The following is a 19895-nucleotide window of genomic DNA, read 5'->3' on the forward strand; positions in this document are numbered from 1 at the left end:
TGCCGGGTCAATTATCGTGTTGATCTGGGGTCGCCCTCGTCTCCGCATACTCTCAGCTCGCCGCTGTCAGATCGCATTCCGATTCCTCCATTCCTCACCCACATTCCCTTCCATCTCCGATCCCCACTTCTCGTGTGGCTTCCACGGGAGCCCTCAGTTGCTACCATGGGCAGGTCGTCGCCTCCATTCATTTACGATCATCCTTCCACCTACAACTTCTATGGCCCAACCGACCCCGGCTTTAACCCCAAAGCCGTGACGGAGGCGAGCCGGACTCGTCCCCCGCCCAGGCCCAAGCCCGAGGGCCCGTTGGTGAATATCAACCGACATCCCGACTCGGTATGGGCCATCATGCTGAAATTATATATTTATATTTTTACTAACAACAGTTGCAGTGGGGTAGCCTCGATGTAAAGCCAACCTGGACACCGATGAGTCCCAAAACAAAGGTCAGAGTCACATATGCGCGACGCACACAATTGGGTTTGCGAATAATCGCCCTACTCGGGGCACTTGGGTCCCTATTCTGCTCCATTGTGATCACAAATATTGCGACGACCGTCATTTGGATCATTCGGGCTGGCGTAAGCAATCGAAATCATCCTCATCCATATCCAAACCGCTAACCCGTATATAGCCCATTGTGGCAATTCTGCATACCATCTATGCCATTTACCATCTCGGTCGATCTCCAATTACTCGGCCTCCCGCTTCACAAGCTAGCTACGGGCTCTTCGCCTCCACCCTCGACGCGGGGCTCATTCCGTTCTACGTGTTTACCGCCTTCATGGCCCATGGGGAATACACCATCGATGCCTACTATTGGGGCACCTTATTTGACAAAAGCGATGTGACCGTTCAGGTGGCCAAAGCCACATTTATATGCGCCCTCGCCAATGGTGGCTTGCACCTGGTATCTCTTCCTCTATCGATCTTCTTGGCGGTTATGTTCCGTAAGATCTCTCATCTGCCTCCAGATATGAACCCATTGGAAGACAACTTGACTGCTCGCCCTCGCAAGAGTCGCCGGGAGATTGATGTGGATAAGAAGCATATGAGCTCCTCTACGCTGAATTCGAGCCTCGATGCCCCGCTCATTGGTTCTCCTCGCTCTGTGCCATTCATGCATACGCGTGGCCAGTCCTCGGCTGGTGACTCTAACCGTGGATCAATGGACATGATTAACGAGAAGTTTCAGTCTCGGGAATCTGTTCGGCCGCACCGGTTGTCTCACATGGAGCTCTCAGGTCCGGAGATGCTGTTCCAGCATCCTGCCAGCCAGCCTTATGATATCACCTCCCAGACTCCGGCCCCTGAATACCGCAACGTGGCTATGCATTCGCCTGAAATTGTGGACCCCGGCACTCACACCCTCCACTTGGTACCTCGCACTGCAGATAGATCGCACTCGGTGAGCTCCGTGTCTGATAACTGGGTTGCCTACTCCGATCGTTCGCAATCCCCCATAAGCGACGTCAACAATGAGAATGCTGCCGCTCTTCGTCAGTCATCGTCAGTCTATAGTCGCCGCACCACCTCCACAGCTACCTCACATGGCGGCAATGGTATCCGAGACTGGTTCGCATACGGACAGAAGCCTGCGAGCATCGGAAGCATAATCCCTGAAGACACCCGCGGAGAATATGCATCACTGGCAATGCACGAGAATTACGCCAACGACGATGAAAAGCACGAGCAGGACCTGGGTGACCAACGCTTCAACATCTTCCCCGACCCCGAAGAGCACAACCACGACCATGATGATGAGGCTTCTCATGGCCTTCCCTTCAACCCACTTATGCTGAACCCCCCGACTCCACAGCCGATCCTCATGGAGAAGCCCGAAGACACCGATCCAGTGCGACGCAGTGTATTGGGTGATAATTTGAACATCTCCAATCAAAAGGCTCAGGTGGTTCCGCAGGGATCCCTCGACATGCCATCACTTAAGACCCGCTATTATGGTGATCTGGAGGAAGAGGGCAAGCCTGGATTGGATTTATCGCGCCATGTCAGTGCCAAAGAGGAATTGACCCGCAAGCCAACCAAGCTCTCCAAGCAGCGCAGCAAGAAGATGTCCGCGTACCAATCCTTGAAGAAGGATGACAGCGATGATGAGAGCTACTTGAATACCCGAGGCGCAGTGGAAGGAGACCGCAAGGGCCGTGTTGTCAGCAACTCCGGCACAGACACCGCTCGACCGGGCCTCGTCAGTGGTGTTGGTGCCTCCCTGTCCTCCTACGGGAGCTACATTGCTGGTCTGGGTGTTGGACGTCGCCGGGATGTGAGCGGTAAAGTGGCTGAGGAAGGCCGCAGCTTGAACGTCCCCGACGAGGCCCCAAGTCCGAGTCAGAGCCAGAGCCAGAGCCAGAGCCAGAAGCCAGCGTCTACGCGAGCTGCTGGATGGGCGCGGTTCGCGGGACTGTGATTCGATACACGGTGGGAAAAGGATATCTGAATGTTTTTTTCGGGATACGGAGTTTACCGTTCTTGAATTTTATGAACGGCATGTAGCGATCGATTTCTTTTCATCTCTTTTCGGGTTCTAGCAGGCCCCTTTGACATATGGACGGGTTATTTCTGGCTGCGATTTACTTCTTGGTGTACGGATATTTTTATTAGTGCGGATACTTCACATAGCAAATTTGATAATGATCGTGACATTTTGAAGGATTCATCTCCTTGTTCTCAGAGATCGGCCAATTCAAACGAGTAGTGACAGTTGGTTGGTTAGACTTCATATAATTTGCAACTGTGCTTGGAGCAGCCCATACGATTCAGCAATCCGGGCCTAGGAGATCTGATGATAGCTGCTGCAATGTATCCCTCTCCTTTGAATGCCATCTACGCATCATAAGCAACCTAAGACACCCGATTTATCAACTGCGAGCGACCCCGCAAGGTAAAAACCAGCAAAGATCGGACGAAAACGCATCTACTAGTCAGTATAGATTTTCCAAAGAAGGGCACAATCCACTCAAACCACAGATCAATCAGGGTATCATAGGGTCAAAAATGTTAAGACAGAAGTAAGAACAGAATATGCATGCGCATCACGAGGGCACACCCTCATACTCCCAACCCCCGATCACACGATTTCGCCGACGAAAATTACGCCGGTTAGCATTGCATTTGACGAAAAGAGTCAAAGCTGTGATAATACAGATGATAATACTAGCGATGGCCGCCACAAGCACAGTCCTGTGCTCTAGTTGTTGAGGGTCGGACACATAGGGACACTCTGCTGCAGGGCCACCTGAAACCCAGCACGATGTTACATCGATAGAATTAAAGTCAAGATAGATCTCCCGTAGGTTAGGATCGGTGGACGCAGGGTTGATAGTTGTTTCGGGCTGGGTCAGGAGGTACTCGTAGAGGTAAGTGTTCTCCAGACCGGTCCGTGGGACCGCGAAGGTGGATCCCGGAGGGCAGGTGTCTGAGACATTTGGATACTCCACCGTGGCATTGGACAAGGCCCATGAAAAAGGTGAATTGCCCACACGACAGGCGCCTCGTCGCGGTTCGGAGCAGTTAGTGGCACGCCAGTGTCCGTACGATGATAGGTCCATGACAGCGCAGCGGTCGAAGCTGGGTTCATCCGCAGTGCCGCCCCCGGAGGCTGCACCCTGTGGTTCACCAATTGCCCATGCCCATCCCGTCGACAAGGAGACGTTGCGATAATGCTCCACGTTAGTGTCCGCTGTTTGACCGAAGAGGGTGGTGTTGAGCATTGGGGAGATGCCGCATCTCGTTATTCCGGAGATGATATTGGTTAATGATCCCATAGCACTCTCTGTGGATGATCCATTCGGAACAGGGACGGGATTGGAGAGAGCCCAGGATGAGTTTGCCTGGGAGACTTCTGTGGCTTCCGCCTTATACAGACAGCCCGATGTCAGGGTGCCATTCGTAGCGGCAGATATATCTACCCCAGAAGTCAGATAGCCGGGAGGGAAAATGCCATCTTCATCTTGAGAAAGGTCGTAGCTGGCAAGCTGCGGATCCACTGATCCATATTCGACGAGAATTCGATCTGATTTCGCTAGTTGAATGTACTTCGCCGATGGCCATCCATCTGGAGTACTTTGTTTGCCTGATTTGTCTTCATGAACGGTGAAGTATTCTACAATCGGCATGTAGCTTTGTTCAACGTTATACCATGACTCATTCAGATCGCTTCGGTCCTTGGCAAGCTGAGCAGGGCTGTATATATATTGCCGTAGAGCCGTATGGAGGAACGAGCCAGCGCGCTCTGTATCCGACGATGGTAAATCATCGCCTGTCACCACCTTGGCCGGCTCGGTCGGCTCGGCATCGCTACCAGCGACATGAAGGTTGAGGACCAAATATGTCGTGTAGACCAGGAGTTCAGATGCCGTATCTTGAAAGTAGCCCACAAGTACTTCTGATAGTCTATACAGGTCGAGATCATTGGTGCACCTGTAGGGTCCTACCTCATAGACCGTATCCCCATGTGAATCAGTGTATCCAGTGATGGCCGCGGCTTCTGCACCCGATGTCGTCGTGGCTGTTTCCGTCGTTGTAGAAGTTGTCGAGGCTTCAGTTGTTGTAGATGTGTAAGCTGATACTATCACGTCGGCCCTGGCGGGAATCTCAACCGGACAGAAAGTCCATGTTCGGCGTTCCACCGACCAATACAGATCTACGACCAGCCGTCTATACCCAACTGCGAGGAGATTGGAGATGCACTTCGCGGCATCTTTTCGATCATATAAGCCATTGCCAAAGCAGGCAGAGGACAGTGATACGGCAGGGTTGGTGACGAAGTTGATCGGGATCTGGCCGGCTACGTCGCGTTCACTCTGGGGGAGGGGTGACGTTAGTTCTGGCGTAGTTCTGGAAAGGCGCGATGACAGAAAGTGTAGACAAACCAGGAGCAGCGCTATCCACTTAGCATCATTAATGCCATTTTCAGGGTCATATGAAACCGACATGGAGGAGTGCAGGGTGGTGACTCCATGCGAGGCGTCCGACGTGCAGTTGCGGTCCGCCCGGCTGGGGCTGCGAAAGCCGGAGAAGCTGCAGGGCGGAGGCAGATCACCTGAGTCGATCTGGCCACTTCACTCTTTCAGACCAACAAACCAACTTTCTTATTCCGCCAACAGCACCGTCGCCCAACTCGGTCTCCTTTCATTTTTTTTTTTCCTTTCCAATTCTTGTCGGATACTTGACCCTTTAACCAACCATCACAATGGCCGCGCCCGGTCAGCCCAACCCCCAGCAGATCGCGGCCATGCAACAACAGTTCGCCGCCGAGGCCGCCAAACGAGGGATGACCCCCGAGCAATTCGCGCAGAAGCAGCGCGAGCAGCTGACAGCTGACGCTGCGAAGCTTGGTCTGACGCCAGAGCAGTATATTGCGCAGTTGCGGATGCGGGCGCTCCAGGCGCATCAGAAGCAGATGGAGGCCCAGCGTCAGGGTCAAGGATCACCACAGCCTGGACAGGAGCAGCAAGAGCAACAATCGGGACAGCAAGGACAGCCACAGCTTCAACAGCAGCCTCAGCCACAACAGCAGACACACCAAGTGCCCGTTCAACCAGGGCAGCCGCCGGACCCCAAGGCCCTGGCCGTGGCCCACTTTCTGCGGTCGCAGAACTTGAAGCCGCGGACTTGTATCTTGGATGGGCAGCGAAAGGATATGTTCAAGGGTGGGTGCAAGCATACTTCAACTCAATGCCGAGGACATCGATTTCTAATTTGATCGTGACTACAGTTAAGCGAGCCATCCGCGCCATCGAGTCCCCCGCCTACGCCAAAGCTGCCGCAAAGAAGAACTCCCTCCTCCCACCCGTGACTGACCGTGCCTCCGCCGAGAATACATTCAAGCTTCTTCCGCTTTCTCTGCTAGCACTGCGGGTAAGCAAGGTCGACCCGCACGCGGGGCACGACCACGCCAAGCCAAAGAATCGCGTCAAGGGCCAGTGGACCGTGAAGATCGAGCAGCATCAGGAGACCAACCCCATGATGCACTACGTCTGGCTGTATGAAGGGCCGCAGTGGAAGCAGAAGGCCATGGCTGCCGCAGTCGTGGCCGGTATTTTTGCCGTTGTGCTGTTCCCTCTATGGCCTATCATGCTGCGCCAGGGTGTGTGGTACTTGAGTGTGGGCATGATGGGTCTTCTCGGTCTCTTCTTTGCTATGTCGATCTTCCGTCTGATTCTTTTCTGCGTCACCGTTTTCGCTGTGCCGCCTGGTCTTTGGTTGTTCCCCAACTTGTTCGAGGATGTCGGGTTCTTTGACAGTTTCAAGCCGTTGTGGGGCTGGCAGGAGGTAAGTCCCAGGAGATTTCCCCTCATAGACATTATCAGTACTAATCGCAAAAATTAGAGTAAGAAGAAGAAGAGCAAGAAGTCCAAGGCTACTGCTGTCGAGGGCCCATCCCAAGAGGCCACGGCTTCAGCAACCACTACCTCCGCGGAGCCCGTATCCGCACCTAGCTCGACCACTGTGAAACGGGATCTGACTGCACGGGTGGAAGAAGTGGAGGAGTAATGTTTTCTGATATCATATTTTCGTGCAGCTACGTGGGTAACTCGGGGCTGCCAGGCATTCATCTGGGAAGCGGGTGCTGTTTTCCTGCCATCTCGACTGCGGGACTGCGCTTTATTCATAAGATGCTCTTTCCGGCGTTTAATGTTTTACTTTTTTGCAGGGCTGTCTTCCAATTCTTGGTAAAAATGAAATCTATTAAAACTGATCTTATCTTAAACATAACTATTAACCGTGACCTACCGACTAAGCCACACCACTCAAAGCGGTGTGTTGTGGAAAGGAGTAGGTGAAATGTCCCCAGCGCCAACGTTCTATTTTATTGCAACAACTAGACACCGTAATTTTGAGCCCTTCAAAATGTTCGGGCAAAGGTGAAAAACCGTAAACGGAAAACCGAGTTCTGAAAGCTTCACATTGACAAATGATGGAAAAACGGGGTATAAATAAGACAGAACATAAGATGAAGTAGAGTTGACAGCTAGTATACATGAACAGACGGGAGTCGTCAGTTTAGAACAATCGAATAGAACCGAAAAAGGAAAAGGCCCAGGGGGCGGGAGATGATCTAGGAAAGAAGGCGGATATGCCATATGCTTGCGAGACTTGCTCTGGGTATTCTATGCAGTTGACAAATGCACAAGGGGATAATAAGGACAGGACGCGAAAGGAACGATCAAGGAGTGCGGTACCGCGGGATCTCGCGAGCCAGATAAGCCGAGGATTATAACACGTAGGTGTAGAATGAGCAGAGAAGATAAGACGAGAAGCTGAGGAGAGGGTATATAGGACAAGGCGACCGGGTATAGCGGAAGATTTCGGCGTCAAGGGATTTTGTATCGTATCTGTCTTGTGCATGACGAGTTCATTGGATCATGCTGGACTGCTGCGGAGCTGTTTTTGACAGCTTGCCATTTTTCGGTGCGGGAAGGACTGGTGGGAGACCACTCCGTCGTCGGTCTTGGATATGTTCACGGACTTGCTGTGACTGGTAGAATCGATCGGCGGGAGGACTCGTTGACCAGGCCGGCGATGCTTGAGCAGCAATGGGAGAGGGAATTTTGGGGAGCGGACAGTTTGGTGGTGGTGCGGCCGGTGGTCCAATGGTCAGTCCAGGCATGCTTTTACGGCGGAATATGTTTTGGTGTGTTTGGTCCATGTTGCGGCTGCGAGGAACTGGAATTGGCTCCGCTGGAGGGAGAGGCTGCATCTGCAGCTCTCTGCATATCTGAATGCCCAGCCCAGAGCGACCTAGCATGCTGAGAGGGCGAGATGGCGGGGAACTGGTTTCAGAGGGCGCAGCGCGAGGCACACGGGCGAAATTAGGGGCATTCTGGGTTGAGCGCACAGTTCGCGATAAGGCATCTTCTGAAATGGATGGTCGTAGGATGCGTCGACCATTAGGATCCCGCGCAACAAATGTCGGCTCCGGAGAATCGGTATACTTCGAACTTGTGACACTGAACGTGGGAGATTGCGGAGGGGAGGAAATGCTGGAGATGCTAAAGTCTCCAATACTTTCCCCCCGCCGAAGAACACCAGCTACAGATGGGGGCGGAGAAGCCTGCGTGACGGGAGGTGGCCCGGGCCTTGAGACGAACTTTTTGCTGAATGAAGGGACGCTGAAGTTTGGCGCTGGCGGGGAGGCACTTCGCACTGATGATTCGGGTACACTTGGGGGAAATTGACTGGGCAGAATGACTTCGGCGCGAAGAGGAACAGGATTGTCTTGCGGGTTGGTAGACATATAAAGCGATTGGCGCTTGTTGTTGCCATGGCTGGACGTGGGAGGACTGCGAGTGTAGGATGAATCAACATCCCTTGACCGGGCCTCGTCGGGAGCATGACCACTCCCCTGAGGTGGTGAGTTGGGGGGATTGACCGAAGTGAATGAAGATGCTCGGATATCGGATCCATTGGTATGACCTGTAGCCTCTGTCCAGCCCGTGGATACCGAACCAGAGCGTGAATCAATTATTGACTGGCGGTTCATCGAAACGTATGAGCTCCGTCGAGACTGCCAGGTCAAACCACCAACCGAGTGTCCATCATCATCTGGTGAACGGAGACCCTGAGGTTGCAGAAACAAGCTTGAGATGCGATGCGGGTCTTTCTTGACGATGTTCCGGGTACTAGACTTGCTGCGAAGCCGAGGCTCCTGGTTATCATCGGAATGCTTCTCTGTGGTGAATTTCGGACCTCCGCGGGCCTCGATCTCTGCCCGAACTGCCATGAGCCAGGAGATCATGGAGTCAGGGTTGTCGAAAACTAAAAGGAAGCTGCTGGCCATACGGCGCGCATGGGATCGATTGAAGCCGAAACGCGAGAAGCGGCCCGATTTAGAGGGTTCAGCAGGCGCAGCGCTTATGTCTGTCGCGGAACTTTGAGAAACCTGAAGCACCCAGTGCTTCCCAGGAATGGCATCGCTGGCAAATGCAACCGATTGGGGGCCTAACTGCAGCATCTTCTCTGGTAGACGGTCATTTTTCCCTTCGCCTGCGTACTGGAGGATGAAGCCCGCCGTGGCGAGTACGTAGATTTTCTGTGTCCATTCGACCTTGTTGATTGTACCCGACAATGTTCGGAGATGCTTGCGCTCTTTCTGTTCTTTCTTCTTCCGGGCTGCGTCGGCTGTTTCATCTTGCCCTACACTGGCACCCGCAATCCCTGTGGGGGCTTGGAGACGCAGAATTGAGTCTGCAGACATGGCCGGTGCAGACAAGCATTCATGCTTGTAAGATTGGGGGTAGGCTTGGAAGAGTGGAGGAGGCTTCCAGCCATACTGTTCCTGCGAGAGTGGCTTGGAATCGGTGGGCCTTGGCCTTGTGGTTTTCAATGTTGCTCGGGGTCGTGGGGTAGTTGGCGAGGTCAATGTTGGGGTTGATGCGGTCGTCCGGGGGCTAGTGAGAACAGGCGACAATGGCATGTCGGCTCCTGCCATCGGTTGGGTTGATTCTGTTGTTGCTGTTGTTTCTGTTGTTTCTGTGGTCTCTGTTGTCTCGTGGTTTATTGGGGGTTGGATTTCCTCAATCTCGGCCAATTTGGTATCGGGGGCCGCAGCCGCACCTGTACGCTGGGTTTTATCGCGAGCGAAGAGGCTGCGCAGGCTCGACTTGGACGACTGTCGCTTGACCGGGCTCTGAAGAGGAACCGGCCCCTCAGAGCCATTGGTGCTGGGATATTCGGTTGGCCTGGGGCGCTGCAATCGCGAGGGGGCCGCTTTGGACTGTCCCGCCGTGGGTCGGCTGAAATTGGTCTGCAATGGCGCGAGACGGTGACCTCTGCGCTCGCCGAAGGACGCCGACGGCTGCGGCGGGTCATTCGTCATTATGGATGACATTGTTGGCCCGCGGATGGTCCTGTGATGGCGACCACATTCAACAGAGCATGGCCGATTTCAAGGCTCAGGCTGACTGTCAGGTAAAGGGGACAAAGGCTACTCTAAGAGGGAAAGGATCATCGGCGAGAACGTGGGCGCATCTGCATGGCCGTTTGGCGTCATGCGTGATTGAGATCAGGCGGTCGGGTTGGCAAAGGCCAGGGCCAAGGCACGGGGGGATCAAGGAGAGCGAGGAGACGAATTGTCCAGGAGAGGCCGAAGATCGCACCGGCAGAAGCAGCAAGGCAATGCGGAAGGAACTGGTTTGGAGGTCGGGAGTGGGGACATCGAGAGACGGCTGGTGACTGGCCGAAGGTGACGGGCCAGAAGTTGGTCCTCGAGTGACTCGGCGTGCATGGCCGCTAAAATTGGCCCCCTGAGCTCCTTTCCTTTTCTTGGGGGGATTCCAGGTTGGTTGTTACCATTGTATGAGTACTCCATACGGTATACTATTATTGTGCCTCGCTTACGGAGTAGAGCCAAGAGCCCAGAGCCTATCCAAATTCACTGAATTCCTATCAGACTGGCAATGATCATATTTCTGCCCAGCTATTTCCTATTACTGACCACAACCATGGAGAACGATTTTTTCCGCCGCCTCTTCTTACAAGGCAGAACCATATTTGCTTGCCTGTGATAGGCGTAGACCGGAGACGGGATCCATCACATCAACTATACTTCGTACGGACTAGCCACAGAAGAGTCCATGCCCTGTTCGGCGGTGCCAGGTGGTCAATCTTAAATATTTTATGGAGTACAGAGTACTCCGTACATCTCGGTCCATCCATAGTTTGAGTCTTCTTTCCTTGTTTCTTTCTTGCCTTTCCTGTTTGCTTTTAGTTGCTTGTGTCCGAAGGATATCATTTCCACCGCGCCCACGCGTTCGTTGGTGGAGCTCAGCCGTTCGCTCCACTCGGCCATCCAAACTTTCCACACGCAAACCGTCATCGCCCATTGTGCCTCCTGCGTCAATTGCGAATGAGTAAAAGGGTGTCGCGAGAATTCCATTGCTGGCTACTGAGTTGGTCCGCACGTCAATCCTTGCCCGGACTCGACTGCACCCATCAGCCCGGCGCCATTATCGCAATGCCGAGCCATCGTGATGTCTTTGTGAGTGAGGCCGCGCGGGCGATGCGTCGTCCAGTGCACATCGACGGAGCCGATCCGCTTCGGATGTTATTATTAGCCCCTCACCCGGATTCAATACCTCCCGCTTCCTCTTTCTCTCAAAGATATGGACTTACCACGGTCATAGTGGGGTGGTGCTTCTTCGCCGCGCTTTCAGAGGCGATGAGGTTGACAAAGGACTGATCTCGCCGGTCAGCAAAGGCCAATGGTACGGAGTATTGTCGTCGCCAATGCGACGGCCGGTTGCACTCACCACAGCCTTGAAGTAGCTTTTGAAATGGAAGGTCTTGGTGACTCCCATTCCGTCAGTGTCTAGTGCCCATCCCTGTTGCTGCAGGAGAGTCTGCGTCTCTGGGCCCAGCTGCGCCGCATGTTCACCCTCGGCGAAACGCGGTTCGGCGGTGTTGGAGGCCATTCGTCCCAAGGTCAACTGGTTGAACCGGTTAAATGGGGCGGTTCTTCGTGCAAGCAGAACAGGACTTGGCCGGGAGAATCTCCCACCGAGACGGAAAGCGGGGGAAATGCCCATCGTTGCAGGGGTGATGAGACGCGGTGCGGGCGATTCTTTGGGGAGGTGTTGCCCGTGCACGGACCAAGCGGACCGCCGTGCCGGCCAGTTGTGAAGTATAAAACGGACCACCAAGGTGATCAGCGAAGAACAGGGGGCATTGATATGTAGCCTGCCTCGTTGGCATGTTATCCGCTGCCTCTCTGCGCTTTGTCAAGGGTTCAGTCAAGCATAAGCCCAAAGGGGCTGCCAGATCACCCTGGCTCCAACTAACCCTCCCGCATATTCTGCATCCTGCATCCTTCATCCGCAGCGAGTCAACCAGGTAGTCACCCAAGCCACCAAGCCCACGACATGTCAATGCAACCCGAAAGAGGTACATCTGAGATCAAGAGGGTATGTTGCTCAACATGCTACCCCGCAGAAGACCGATTCCCGCAAACGTCCAGATCTCACGTCTCCGGTTGGCGATGCTACACTGCCATCCAGCCAATAATCACCACCAATGGTTCCATGTCCGTGCCCTCCCCGCTTCTGGAAAGCTGGTACGATCGTCTAGCTCGCTTGCAGGGTTCCACTAGTCATCGACAGCCACGCGAGCCCTCCACAGAGATCGCCGATCAAATCTCGCGTTGGATGAAGCGGGGGATATGCAGGAGGTCGTTATGACAGAAATGCAGCCCAGCCGCCGTGCCGAAATCTCTGCGCTATTCAAAGTCTTTTCAGTGTCTCTAGGCGACTACCATTTACAGGTCCTCGGGATCACAGGGCAAAGGCGATCGAATGAATTGGGGGTAATCAGCTAAACAATAGAAATCGTAACCTGCGTCGTGTCCGCCGCCAAAGCCCATAAGCGTACATCACATCACCAGGAAAATCATCAACACCAGACTTTTGCGAACAGCGCAAGCAAAAACAAACAGAAGGAGAAATAAGCCAGCCATTACTAGAAAAGACCCGAGGCCATTGGCGCGCCGGCACGACACGGGGCGTACTCATGCTAGCCATATTGAAAACCAGTATGCCCACCGTTTACCAAGGAAAATAATTAGAGTCCACCACGCCAGCGCAAAGGAATCATGCGGTTGAAGACATGCACAGAGAAAAGAAGATGTGAAAATGCCCATAGATTTCCACGGCAGCAAGCTCCACTCCCGCAGTCCTCGTTCCGAGAGCAAAATTCCATGTACGAGCGTCAGAAAATCGTCCCGAGAACCTTGTTCATGTTGAGAACGAGTAGCTCAGAGAGCCGCAAGACTGTTGCGACGCGAGTTGACCCGCGAGTTGGCCCGGGAGTTGACCCGCGAACCGGGGCGGCTGCCCATAGTTTGCCGGATGCGGAGGTCCTGCTGAGAGCGCGCATACGAGTTGGCGCGCGACGCCTCCGGAACCTTGGACAATTGACGGCCCTGGATAGCCACATCGTGACGGGCCTCCTCGAGTTGCTGGGCGAATGGGGAGCGCTTTCGGAGAACGGGACCCTTCCAGTAAATCACGTAGACGGCAACAACCAGCGGCACCGAAATACAGACTGGAGATCACGGTCAGCTTACTATTCCTAAGCAGCATTTGAGAAAGAAACATACAGAGAATAGTAGAAGCGTTTTCGACATGGTTCTTGCCACCAATATCTGTCCAAGTGCGTTAGTCACGAGTGAACCAGAGAAAATGTTCCACGAGGCACTTACTCTCGAAGAAGGGGGTAGCCGGAATAGTCAGCACACCAGCCAGGAAGTCTCGAGACCAGCCATTGCCGCCGGTGGCAGACGCAGAGTACGGTCCATAGGCACAAATCATATAGTCAATCGTGGCCATGTAAATGGCATAATTAGCGATACCAATGATGGCGGCAAAGATCATAGTGCCAATCCAGTGGCACTGAGGCAAGCTAGTCCAAGCGAAACCAATCAAACCAATAGGCAGGCAGGGGGCGGTATACAGCAACCACCACAGACGAGACTCATACTGCGCGCGTTCGCTGTCCGGATTATCACGGCGCTCTTTCACGTTGCGGCGAATGACTGGGAACCACGAGATCCAGGCAATGAGGTAGCCGATCAAGATGGGAATGAAAGCCAGACCCTTCTCCCAGGTGTTGAATCCCCACTGTCCGTACACCAGCGACAGAGATTGGATGAACATGAAAATCAGAGCGTCACTGAACCCACTCAGGAGGGACAAAGTCAACACAATAGGCTCCGTCAGGAACATGCGGAAGGGGCGAATCCAGGTAGCCATGAGCTCGCGGGGCGGGAAACGCTGGCGGAACGAGATGCCCTCGGTGGGACCGTAGATATTCGGGTTCTCGCCGCTTTCGCGCATCTTTTTAGCGATCTTGTCCATCATCACAGTCGTTCGGGTCTCCGGAACAAGCAGCAAATGCATGATTTGAACAAAGCCGCCGAAGATCAACTGAATCCAGATACACCACCGCCATGGGAGGAAGGCCTCCACAAAACCACCGATCACAGGGCCCAGAACAGAGCCGCCGACGGATGAAAAGACAACTGCCGCGACGGCATACTGCTGTGTGTCCGCCTCCCACAAATCAGCAATCATGCCCAAGGTGACAGAGCCTCCAGCGGAGGAGAGACCGCCCAGAGCACGGCCGACCATCACGGAGGTAAAGTTAGGCGCAAGAGCCACGGGCAATTGCCAGATGTTGACGAGTAACAGAGAGGCTTGGAGGATGGGTTTGCGGCCCAACTCCTCGCTCCATGGTGCCCACAGCTCACAGCCAAAGGCGTAGAGAACCAGGAAGATCATGGCACCGCAGCGGGCAGCCTGCATGGAGACACCGAACTCCTCCGAGATTCCATTGAGGCCATTCGAGTACAAGGACGTATTGAAGTTCATGGAGGTCTGGACGAGGAAGATGACCGTAATAATCATCCACTTTCGCTTCTCGCTGAACGAGTATCCGAGCTTGTCGTAGCACATATCCTCCGTGAGTTCGACTCGGTTCGAGGGATCCGCATCTTCAAGTTGTGCGTCCTTGTGCTCCAGCTTCTCATTCAGCTCCACATTGACCACCTCCTGCTGGGTTGCACTAGAGGCCTCCGACATCTGCACTGCGTCGAAGCCACCCAGCTTCTCTGGGGTGCTCGCCATACTGGACACTTTGAGAAGAAGCATGTTAGCTATTGTCCATACCGCTCGCTGCACACGCCCGTGATACTCACATTGGCACAGGATGGGGGGCAATCACAGAGTCAGAGATAATCCAGAGAGAGGGAGAAAGACAGAAGAGGGAAGAGAGGTAGAATCCGGGGAAAGGGAATGGAGGATGAGAAGCAGGGAGGGAAGAGAGGAACACAAGTGGGGAGAGGAGAGGGAAAATATAACGGCAACCGAAACAGAGATGGGCGAGGGAGGCAATAAATAATGAAAAGAAGGGAAGAGGGCTCATACCACCGACTGGGCAGGTGCGATGCAACAGCAGAAACCAGCAGGAACCAGCAGCAACCAGACCGCACTCAATTTGGCCGGTTTGGCCCAACGCAGTCAAATGCGGGCATTCCTTGGGCCATCCACTTGTAGTTTTCTCCCACATCCACTCATTTGCGCTTTCTGTCCATTGAGAACCCCCAGGTTCTGATCGTTCGGATCCCACGGGATGATACCTACTCCATCATTTCTCCAGACTCTTGCCTCGCCGTGGAGTTTCCTTTTGCGTCACCGACGCGGGATGCCGACTGATTCCTTCCCCATGGGCTCATGCCGTATACCCACTTTTTGTTGATGCGCCCCAGGTCTGCTCCAGCCTCGACACGAGAAGAGACTGCACTCCTCATCCAACGGGCGCTACGAATCCTAAATTCTGCATTTACGCTCGAGATAGACCGCGCAACACATCTGCATCCTGTGGCCCTGGTTCTGCAGGATTACCGCAGAGGCCGCCAGATGACGCGCCGGAAAGAGGTCGCCCCACGGGCCCTGCGAAACCCGCAATTGGCCATTCGGCTCCACTCGCCAGGCGCCGCCGACCAGAAGGGCCCGAGTTCATCGCTTTCCCAGGAATCGAATGTTGCTCCCCTCCGAGCAACGGCCGAGGAGGCCGCTTTGGGGTCAAATTGAGCCAGGAATGTCCGCATCGGGGATACACAGGGGAGATGGCGTTGCCGCGTCTGGCCATACCTTTCTACTCATCTGGACGGACGCATGCAACCTCGAATCTACAGTTCTGATCTCGACCGATTAGGACGTCGCGATGTCAAAGACGAGATGGGCCGTGTGGAGCCCCACGATGCAAGGAGTCGGGATTATTTGCCTGGGAGTGCCCGGACCGCATGGTTCCCCATTGCAGATCAAGGACTACGGGGGGGGTCGACAAGAAAACAGACAAAAATGACGCAGGCGCGCAATCCTCAGAAATTCTTTTTAGTCAAGGCGACCTAGCCGAACCATAACATGGCCTCCTGATGGACGGGAGACATACAGTGATCCTGGCTGAGCCAGGATTCGCGATCGCCGCGGGCCAGGGATGCGATCGCCCAGTGACGTCAAGGCGGTTGGGGCGGAGGACTCGGCGCAGTCGCGTCCTATCACATTATCCCATTGGAGCGATGGCCATGGTTTTGTGCGGGCGGCTGAGACGAGGAGACTCAGGAGCAGGTACCGCCCGCTTGATTACGGGCGTGGCGTCGCGGCGATCGTCATCTAGGCAGGGGCCGAGAAGTCTTGTTCTGACGCGGGAGGCGCTTACGCTGTGTCTCGTTTGATGCCTCTCTCCAGGCGCCCGAAGATGATTTCTGGGTTCTGTTTGTTTGGTGGACGTTTACCGGTCGCCTTTGTGGCCAACTTTCCAGAACGCTGGATCGAAGCACGTCAAAGCGCCGATGTCAACCACATGAGGCATGGAGGGCCGATCCCAATCCCTTGCAGCCTCCCTGTCCCCCTCCACTCTCTTCACTGTGTCCTGTCCATGCGGTATTTCTTATACTTACTTTGGACCCCCAATTTGCTTGGTTCCCCAGGAGTCCGTGAGCCCCTTGACCTTGTGGAGCCGAAAAAAAATTTGAGGAACAGAGTTTGGCTGGCCCACCAAGTCACACCGCCTGCAGGTGGATCGGACCACATCCACGGAGCACGTCGTCCGGAAACGACCGTCTGTGCAGGGCCAACTCCGGACTGGGACAGGGCATCTGGAGGGCAGACAATCGGAAAACTAATAGAGAGAAGGTGCAAGCGATGCGACCTTGCATGATTTGCCTGCACATGGTCACCCTATTTCATCTGGATGATCGACAAGATCGTATCCGAGACGCCACGCGATCCTTGCGTGGCTATCACTCCACAGAAACAGTTGTATGTCCAACACATACTTCAGACACCTATCTTGGCAGGCCTAGAATGTACCAAAAGATCTTACGCAATATTTCCACGGCTGAACGGAAAACGTGGATGTCAATGACTAACAGGATGTGCAAATGCCAGTTGGGATATGATTGTCAGTCCTGTGGCTAAGCACAGTATACCTAAGATATGGACTTCACCGTGGACATGTGTTCCGTATCCCGTAGACAAAGATGATCCAGAAGAAAAAAAATACACCATCGTATACGGTGTGCAACGCGACGTTCCGGTTATCGACACTTTCAGCACTTATCATCCACCGCTGGTTCGCAAAGTCTGGCGCCGCCTGTCCCACCCGGAGACGCCGTCTCTTTTTCTTTTTCCTTTTCTCGGGGCTTGGCGCCCTGCCAAACTCAGAAACTCAGAGGGCGTCGGGAGGCGCGTTGGATCTGCGTGGCTGACTTGGAATCCCTGGCTCGATCCCTGGGCTTGATGCAGTCATCCATCCCACTCGTTAAAGCGCTTGAGTCAAGGGCACACCGGGAACAGGCGGTGCACAGGGACTGGACGGTTGCACCAAAGGGCTCTGGGGAAGGGGATATTCACCGGCCGAGGCCGGAGCCCAGCCGGGCGGGAGAATGTGGCTGCCCGTCAAGCCGTATGGAGTACTCCGTACTCCGTACTTCGTACAGTTAGTTATTGTTCATGCTGTGCTTCTCCACTGCAGTACAGTCGCAGGCTGGTCGCACAAAGTTGGAGCAGTGCCAACGCTCCAACCAGCTCATGCGAGTTGTGAAAGGGAGTGGAACAACGGACTCCAGCTTCCCTCAAAGTAAAAGTGGAGAGAACCCTGGGAAATCAGAACACAGCTCAGTGGGGCCCCTCTTGGGAAATTGGTGGAGGAGTGAATGCCTGAATGCCTGAATGCCTCAGTTACTTTAATCACCGCATGCCTTAATACCTTAATGCCTGTATTATGAGGCACTTATGGGTCATATGACTGTCTCCCCCTCGATGGGCTGACTCAGCACCCCCTCATGCCCGCTGCCCCAAGTGAGCATTGAAGCTTCCTCGAAGCTCGTCTCCTCACGGCCACCGTGTGTCTCTCTCCGTCATGTCTCCCGATTTGAACTCGCTTCCACCATCGCGCTCGTCCTCGTCCTCGTCCTCTCTCCCTTACCGGAACCCGTCCGCCGCATCCCCGGGCAACCCCGTCCCCGCACCCGTCAATCCCGTCAACCCCGGCACCACCTCCCCACGGCCCTCGCGCGGGTCGAGTATGGGCCGATTATCGGTCTCCGAGCGACGTCGATCGGCTGCCGGCATGCATCTCAACCTCAACGAGGCCGTCGCGGCTGCAGCTTCGGGCAATAACGGCGACGCGCCCTGGTCCGAGCATCGTAGCTCGATGGGCCATGCATTCCGCACGGCTAGTCCCACCAGTCACGGCGGTAGCCCGGTCTTTGCGACGGCGGACCCGCACCACCAGCGTGCCCCGTCGTTGGGGGAGCTACACCAGGAATTGGAGCAAGAGCAGGAAGCACAAGTGGTGGGTCATCCATCCTTCACCTTTGATTGATTCTCGAAATGCAGCTGCTAACTAATGGCCGCGTCTGCTAGAACCGTCTGCTGCAGATGATTCGCAGTCAGCAGACCCAGTTGCAACAGTACCAGCAGCAGAATCAACAGCAGAATTCGTCGGCCTCGGGGACCGCAGTCATCGATGATACCACCCCGGGTTCAGAGCGGTCGACTACGTTCTTCCCCCCTATGCCTCTACCAGCCACAGGGCCCAGCAACCGATTGTCGATCTCCTCCTCACTCTCCAACCGCCGATCATCACGTCCTTCCAGCCAGGCGACCTCGCCGAACCTACGGCCACAAGATGCCTCTCGGGGATCAGAGGGTATGGATGCATTCCCGGGCCTGCGGGAAAGCACATCCCGACGGGGCAGCCGTGATGAGGGTGCATACTACCAAGCCGAGGCGGCTATGCTGAGCCGAGAGAATCAGATGTTGCGCCAACGTGTTCGAGAGCTAGGTAAGTTAGCCCCGGTTCACGCCTCCTCCCGCAATAAACCCCGCGGAGTACCCCACCCCGACGCGGAGCCCCTAATTCTCCGCACTGCTCTCCGAACAATATCATCTAACCCACCCCCAGAACGGCAGATTGGCGATTTGACTACCTCTACGAGACCAGCTGCCGAATCGGGCCCAGTGTCGGGGCAAGAGGGTCCCGAAACGGCCGACCCACAGGCTGTGCGATCGGCAGACGGGAAAGACTGAGCGAAAAAACTTCTGGCCGACCTTTGTCCTTGCGGTCATCAGCGTGGTGACCCCTCCTAATGATAATGATTTCCTATTCACTTCCGGTTATGATGGACGCCACGGCTTCCCAGGTAGGGTATGATGTTAGAGTGGATGGGATTGCTCAGCTCGAAGATGAATCTAAGGAAGTCTCGCAGACTCCGAAGTCTGGAGTGTCTTCCCCCCCCCCGGCTTTCCCCCCTCCCCTTCTCTCCCCCTCCCCTTCTCTCCCCCTTCTCTCCCCCTTTTGGAGGATTACGCATGTTCGTGGCGTCCGGATGCGAATCAAGAGACGAGGGAAGTGTTTCCCCCTCAACCAGTACTGCTTTGCTCTCCTTACCTTCACCGCTAGAGTTTGCCCCAAGGCGCGATGATGATCTCACATATGGATATTCTTAATTTGCAGCGTACTTTGTACCGAGCTACATGAGACGTTTGCCCAACCAAGTCTGTATCGCGTAATAGCCTTCTTTCCTACTCTAGGAGACTCATCATATGCAGCGAGGGTATTTGAAGCTGTGGTGGTACGGGGACTAATGAGTGAGCCTCTCAACTAGCGATTAGCTACCTCGCAGCCTAAGCAAGGCACGTCGTACAAAGCAGCCACAATGCCATGAACCACCAATTTCACGCTGATAAATTAGCCCCAATAATCCCGTCAGACAATATAGGGTCGATTTCCTCAAAAAGCCTATCCATTCCCTTTACCATTTTGAGCTTATAAAACAAGTTGGTGCAAGTACAGAATTTCTCTGAGCACAAAGG

General features: G+C 54.5%; 8 protein-coding genes across 8 annotated transcripts; 4 read left to right on the plus strand and 4 right to left on the minus strand.

Moving 5' to 3' along the window:
- Positions 1 to 165: 165 nt before the first annotated feature.
- On the plus strand, positions 166 to 2428 carry N7482_001701 (uncharacterized protein; the record flags this gene model as incomplete). The annotated part of the gene is made up of 3 exons (XM_056683826.1): positions 166 to 339; positions 396 to 584; positions 638 to 2428. 3 exons carry the CDS (start codon positions 166 to 168, stop codon positions 2426 to 2428), a joined length of 2154 nt encoding a protein of 717 aa, XP_056547432.1.
- A 625-nt stretch (positions 2429 to 3053) lies between these two features.
- On the minus strand, positions 3054 to 4955 carry N7482_001702 (Lectin C-type domain protein; the record flags this gene model as incomplete). The annotated part of the gene is made up of 1 exon (XM_056683827.1): positions 3054 to 4955. The coding sequence occupies one exon, from the start codon at positions 4953 to 4955 to the stop codon at positions 3054 to 3056; it is 1902 nt and encodes a 633-aa protein (XP_056547433.1).
- Positions 4956 to 5212: 257 nt separating this feature from the next.
- On the plus strand, positions 5213 to 6516 carry N7482_001703 (Sec62 family protein translocation protein; the record flags this gene model as incomplete). The annotated part of the gene is made up of 3 exons (XM_056683828.1): positions 5213 to 5672; positions 5738 to 6294; positions 6352 to 6516. 3 exons carry the CDS (start codon positions 5213 to 5215, stop codon positions 6514 to 6516), a joined length of 1182 nt encoding a protein of 393 aa, XP_056547434.1.
- An 862-nt stretch (positions 6517 to 7378) lies between these two features.
- On the minus strand, positions 7379 to 9853 carry N7482_001704 (peptidase family M20/M25/M40 protein; the record flags this gene model as incomplete). The annotated part of the gene is made up of 1 exon (XM_056683829.1): positions 7379 to 9853. The coding sequence occupies one exon, from the start codon at positions 9851 to 9853 to the stop codon at positions 7379 to 7381; it is 2475 nt and encodes an 824-aa protein (XP_056547435.1).
- A 1053-nt stretch (positions 9854 to 10906) lies between these two features.
- N7482_001705 (4a-hydroxytetrahydrobiopterin dehydratase) lies at positions 10907 to 11549 on the minus strand (the record flags this gene model as incomplete). The annotated part of the gene is made up of 3 exons (XM_056683830.1): positions 10907 to 11059; positions 11137 to 11199; positions 11274 to 11549. The coding sequence occupies 3 exons, from the start codon at positions 11547 to 11549 to the stop codon at positions 10907 to 10909; spliced, it is 492 nt and encodes a 163-aa protein (XP_056547436.1).
- A 1220-nt stretch (positions 11550 to 12769) lies between these two features.
- N7482_001706 (uncharacterized protein) lies at positions 12770 to 14639 on the minus strand (the record flags this gene model as incomplete). Its single annotated transcript, XM_056683831.1, has 3 exons — positions 12770 to 13059; positions 13115 to 13159; positions 13217 to 14639. 3 exons carry the CDS (start codon positions 14637 to 14639, stop codon positions 12770 to 12772), a joined length of 1758 nt encoding a protein of 585 aa, XP_056547437.1.
- Positions 14640 to 15245: 606 nt separating this feature from the next.
- N7482_001707 (uncharacterized protein) lies at positions 15246 to 15605 on the plus strand (the record flags this gene model as incomplete). Its single annotated transcript, XM_056683832.1, has 1 exon — positions 15246 to 15605. The coding sequence occupies one exon, from the start codon at positions 15246 to 15248 to the stop codon at positions 15603 to 15605; it is 360 nt and encodes a 119-aa protein (XP_056547438.1).
- Positions 15606 to 17937: 2332 nt separating this feature from the next.
- Positions 17938 to 19109, plus strand: N7482_001708 (uncharacterized protein; the record flags this gene model as incomplete). Its single annotated transcript, XM_056683833.1, has 2 exons — positions 17938 to 18372; positions 18444 to 19109. The coding sequence occupies 2 exons, from the start codon at positions 17938 to 17940 to the stop codon at positions 19107 to 19109; spliced, it is 1101 nt and encodes a 366-aa protein (XP_056547439.1).
- Between the last annotated feature and the right edge of the window lie 786 nt (positions 19110 to 19895).

This window comes from Penicillium canariense (genome assembly GCF_028826845.1).
Source record: "Penicillium canariense strain IBT 26290 chromosome Unknown utg000001l_segment0_segment0, whole genome shotgun sequence".
Taxonomy (NCBI): Eukaryota; Fungi; Ascomycota; class Eurotiomycetes; order Eurotiales; family Aspergillaceae; genus Penicillium; species Penicillium canariense.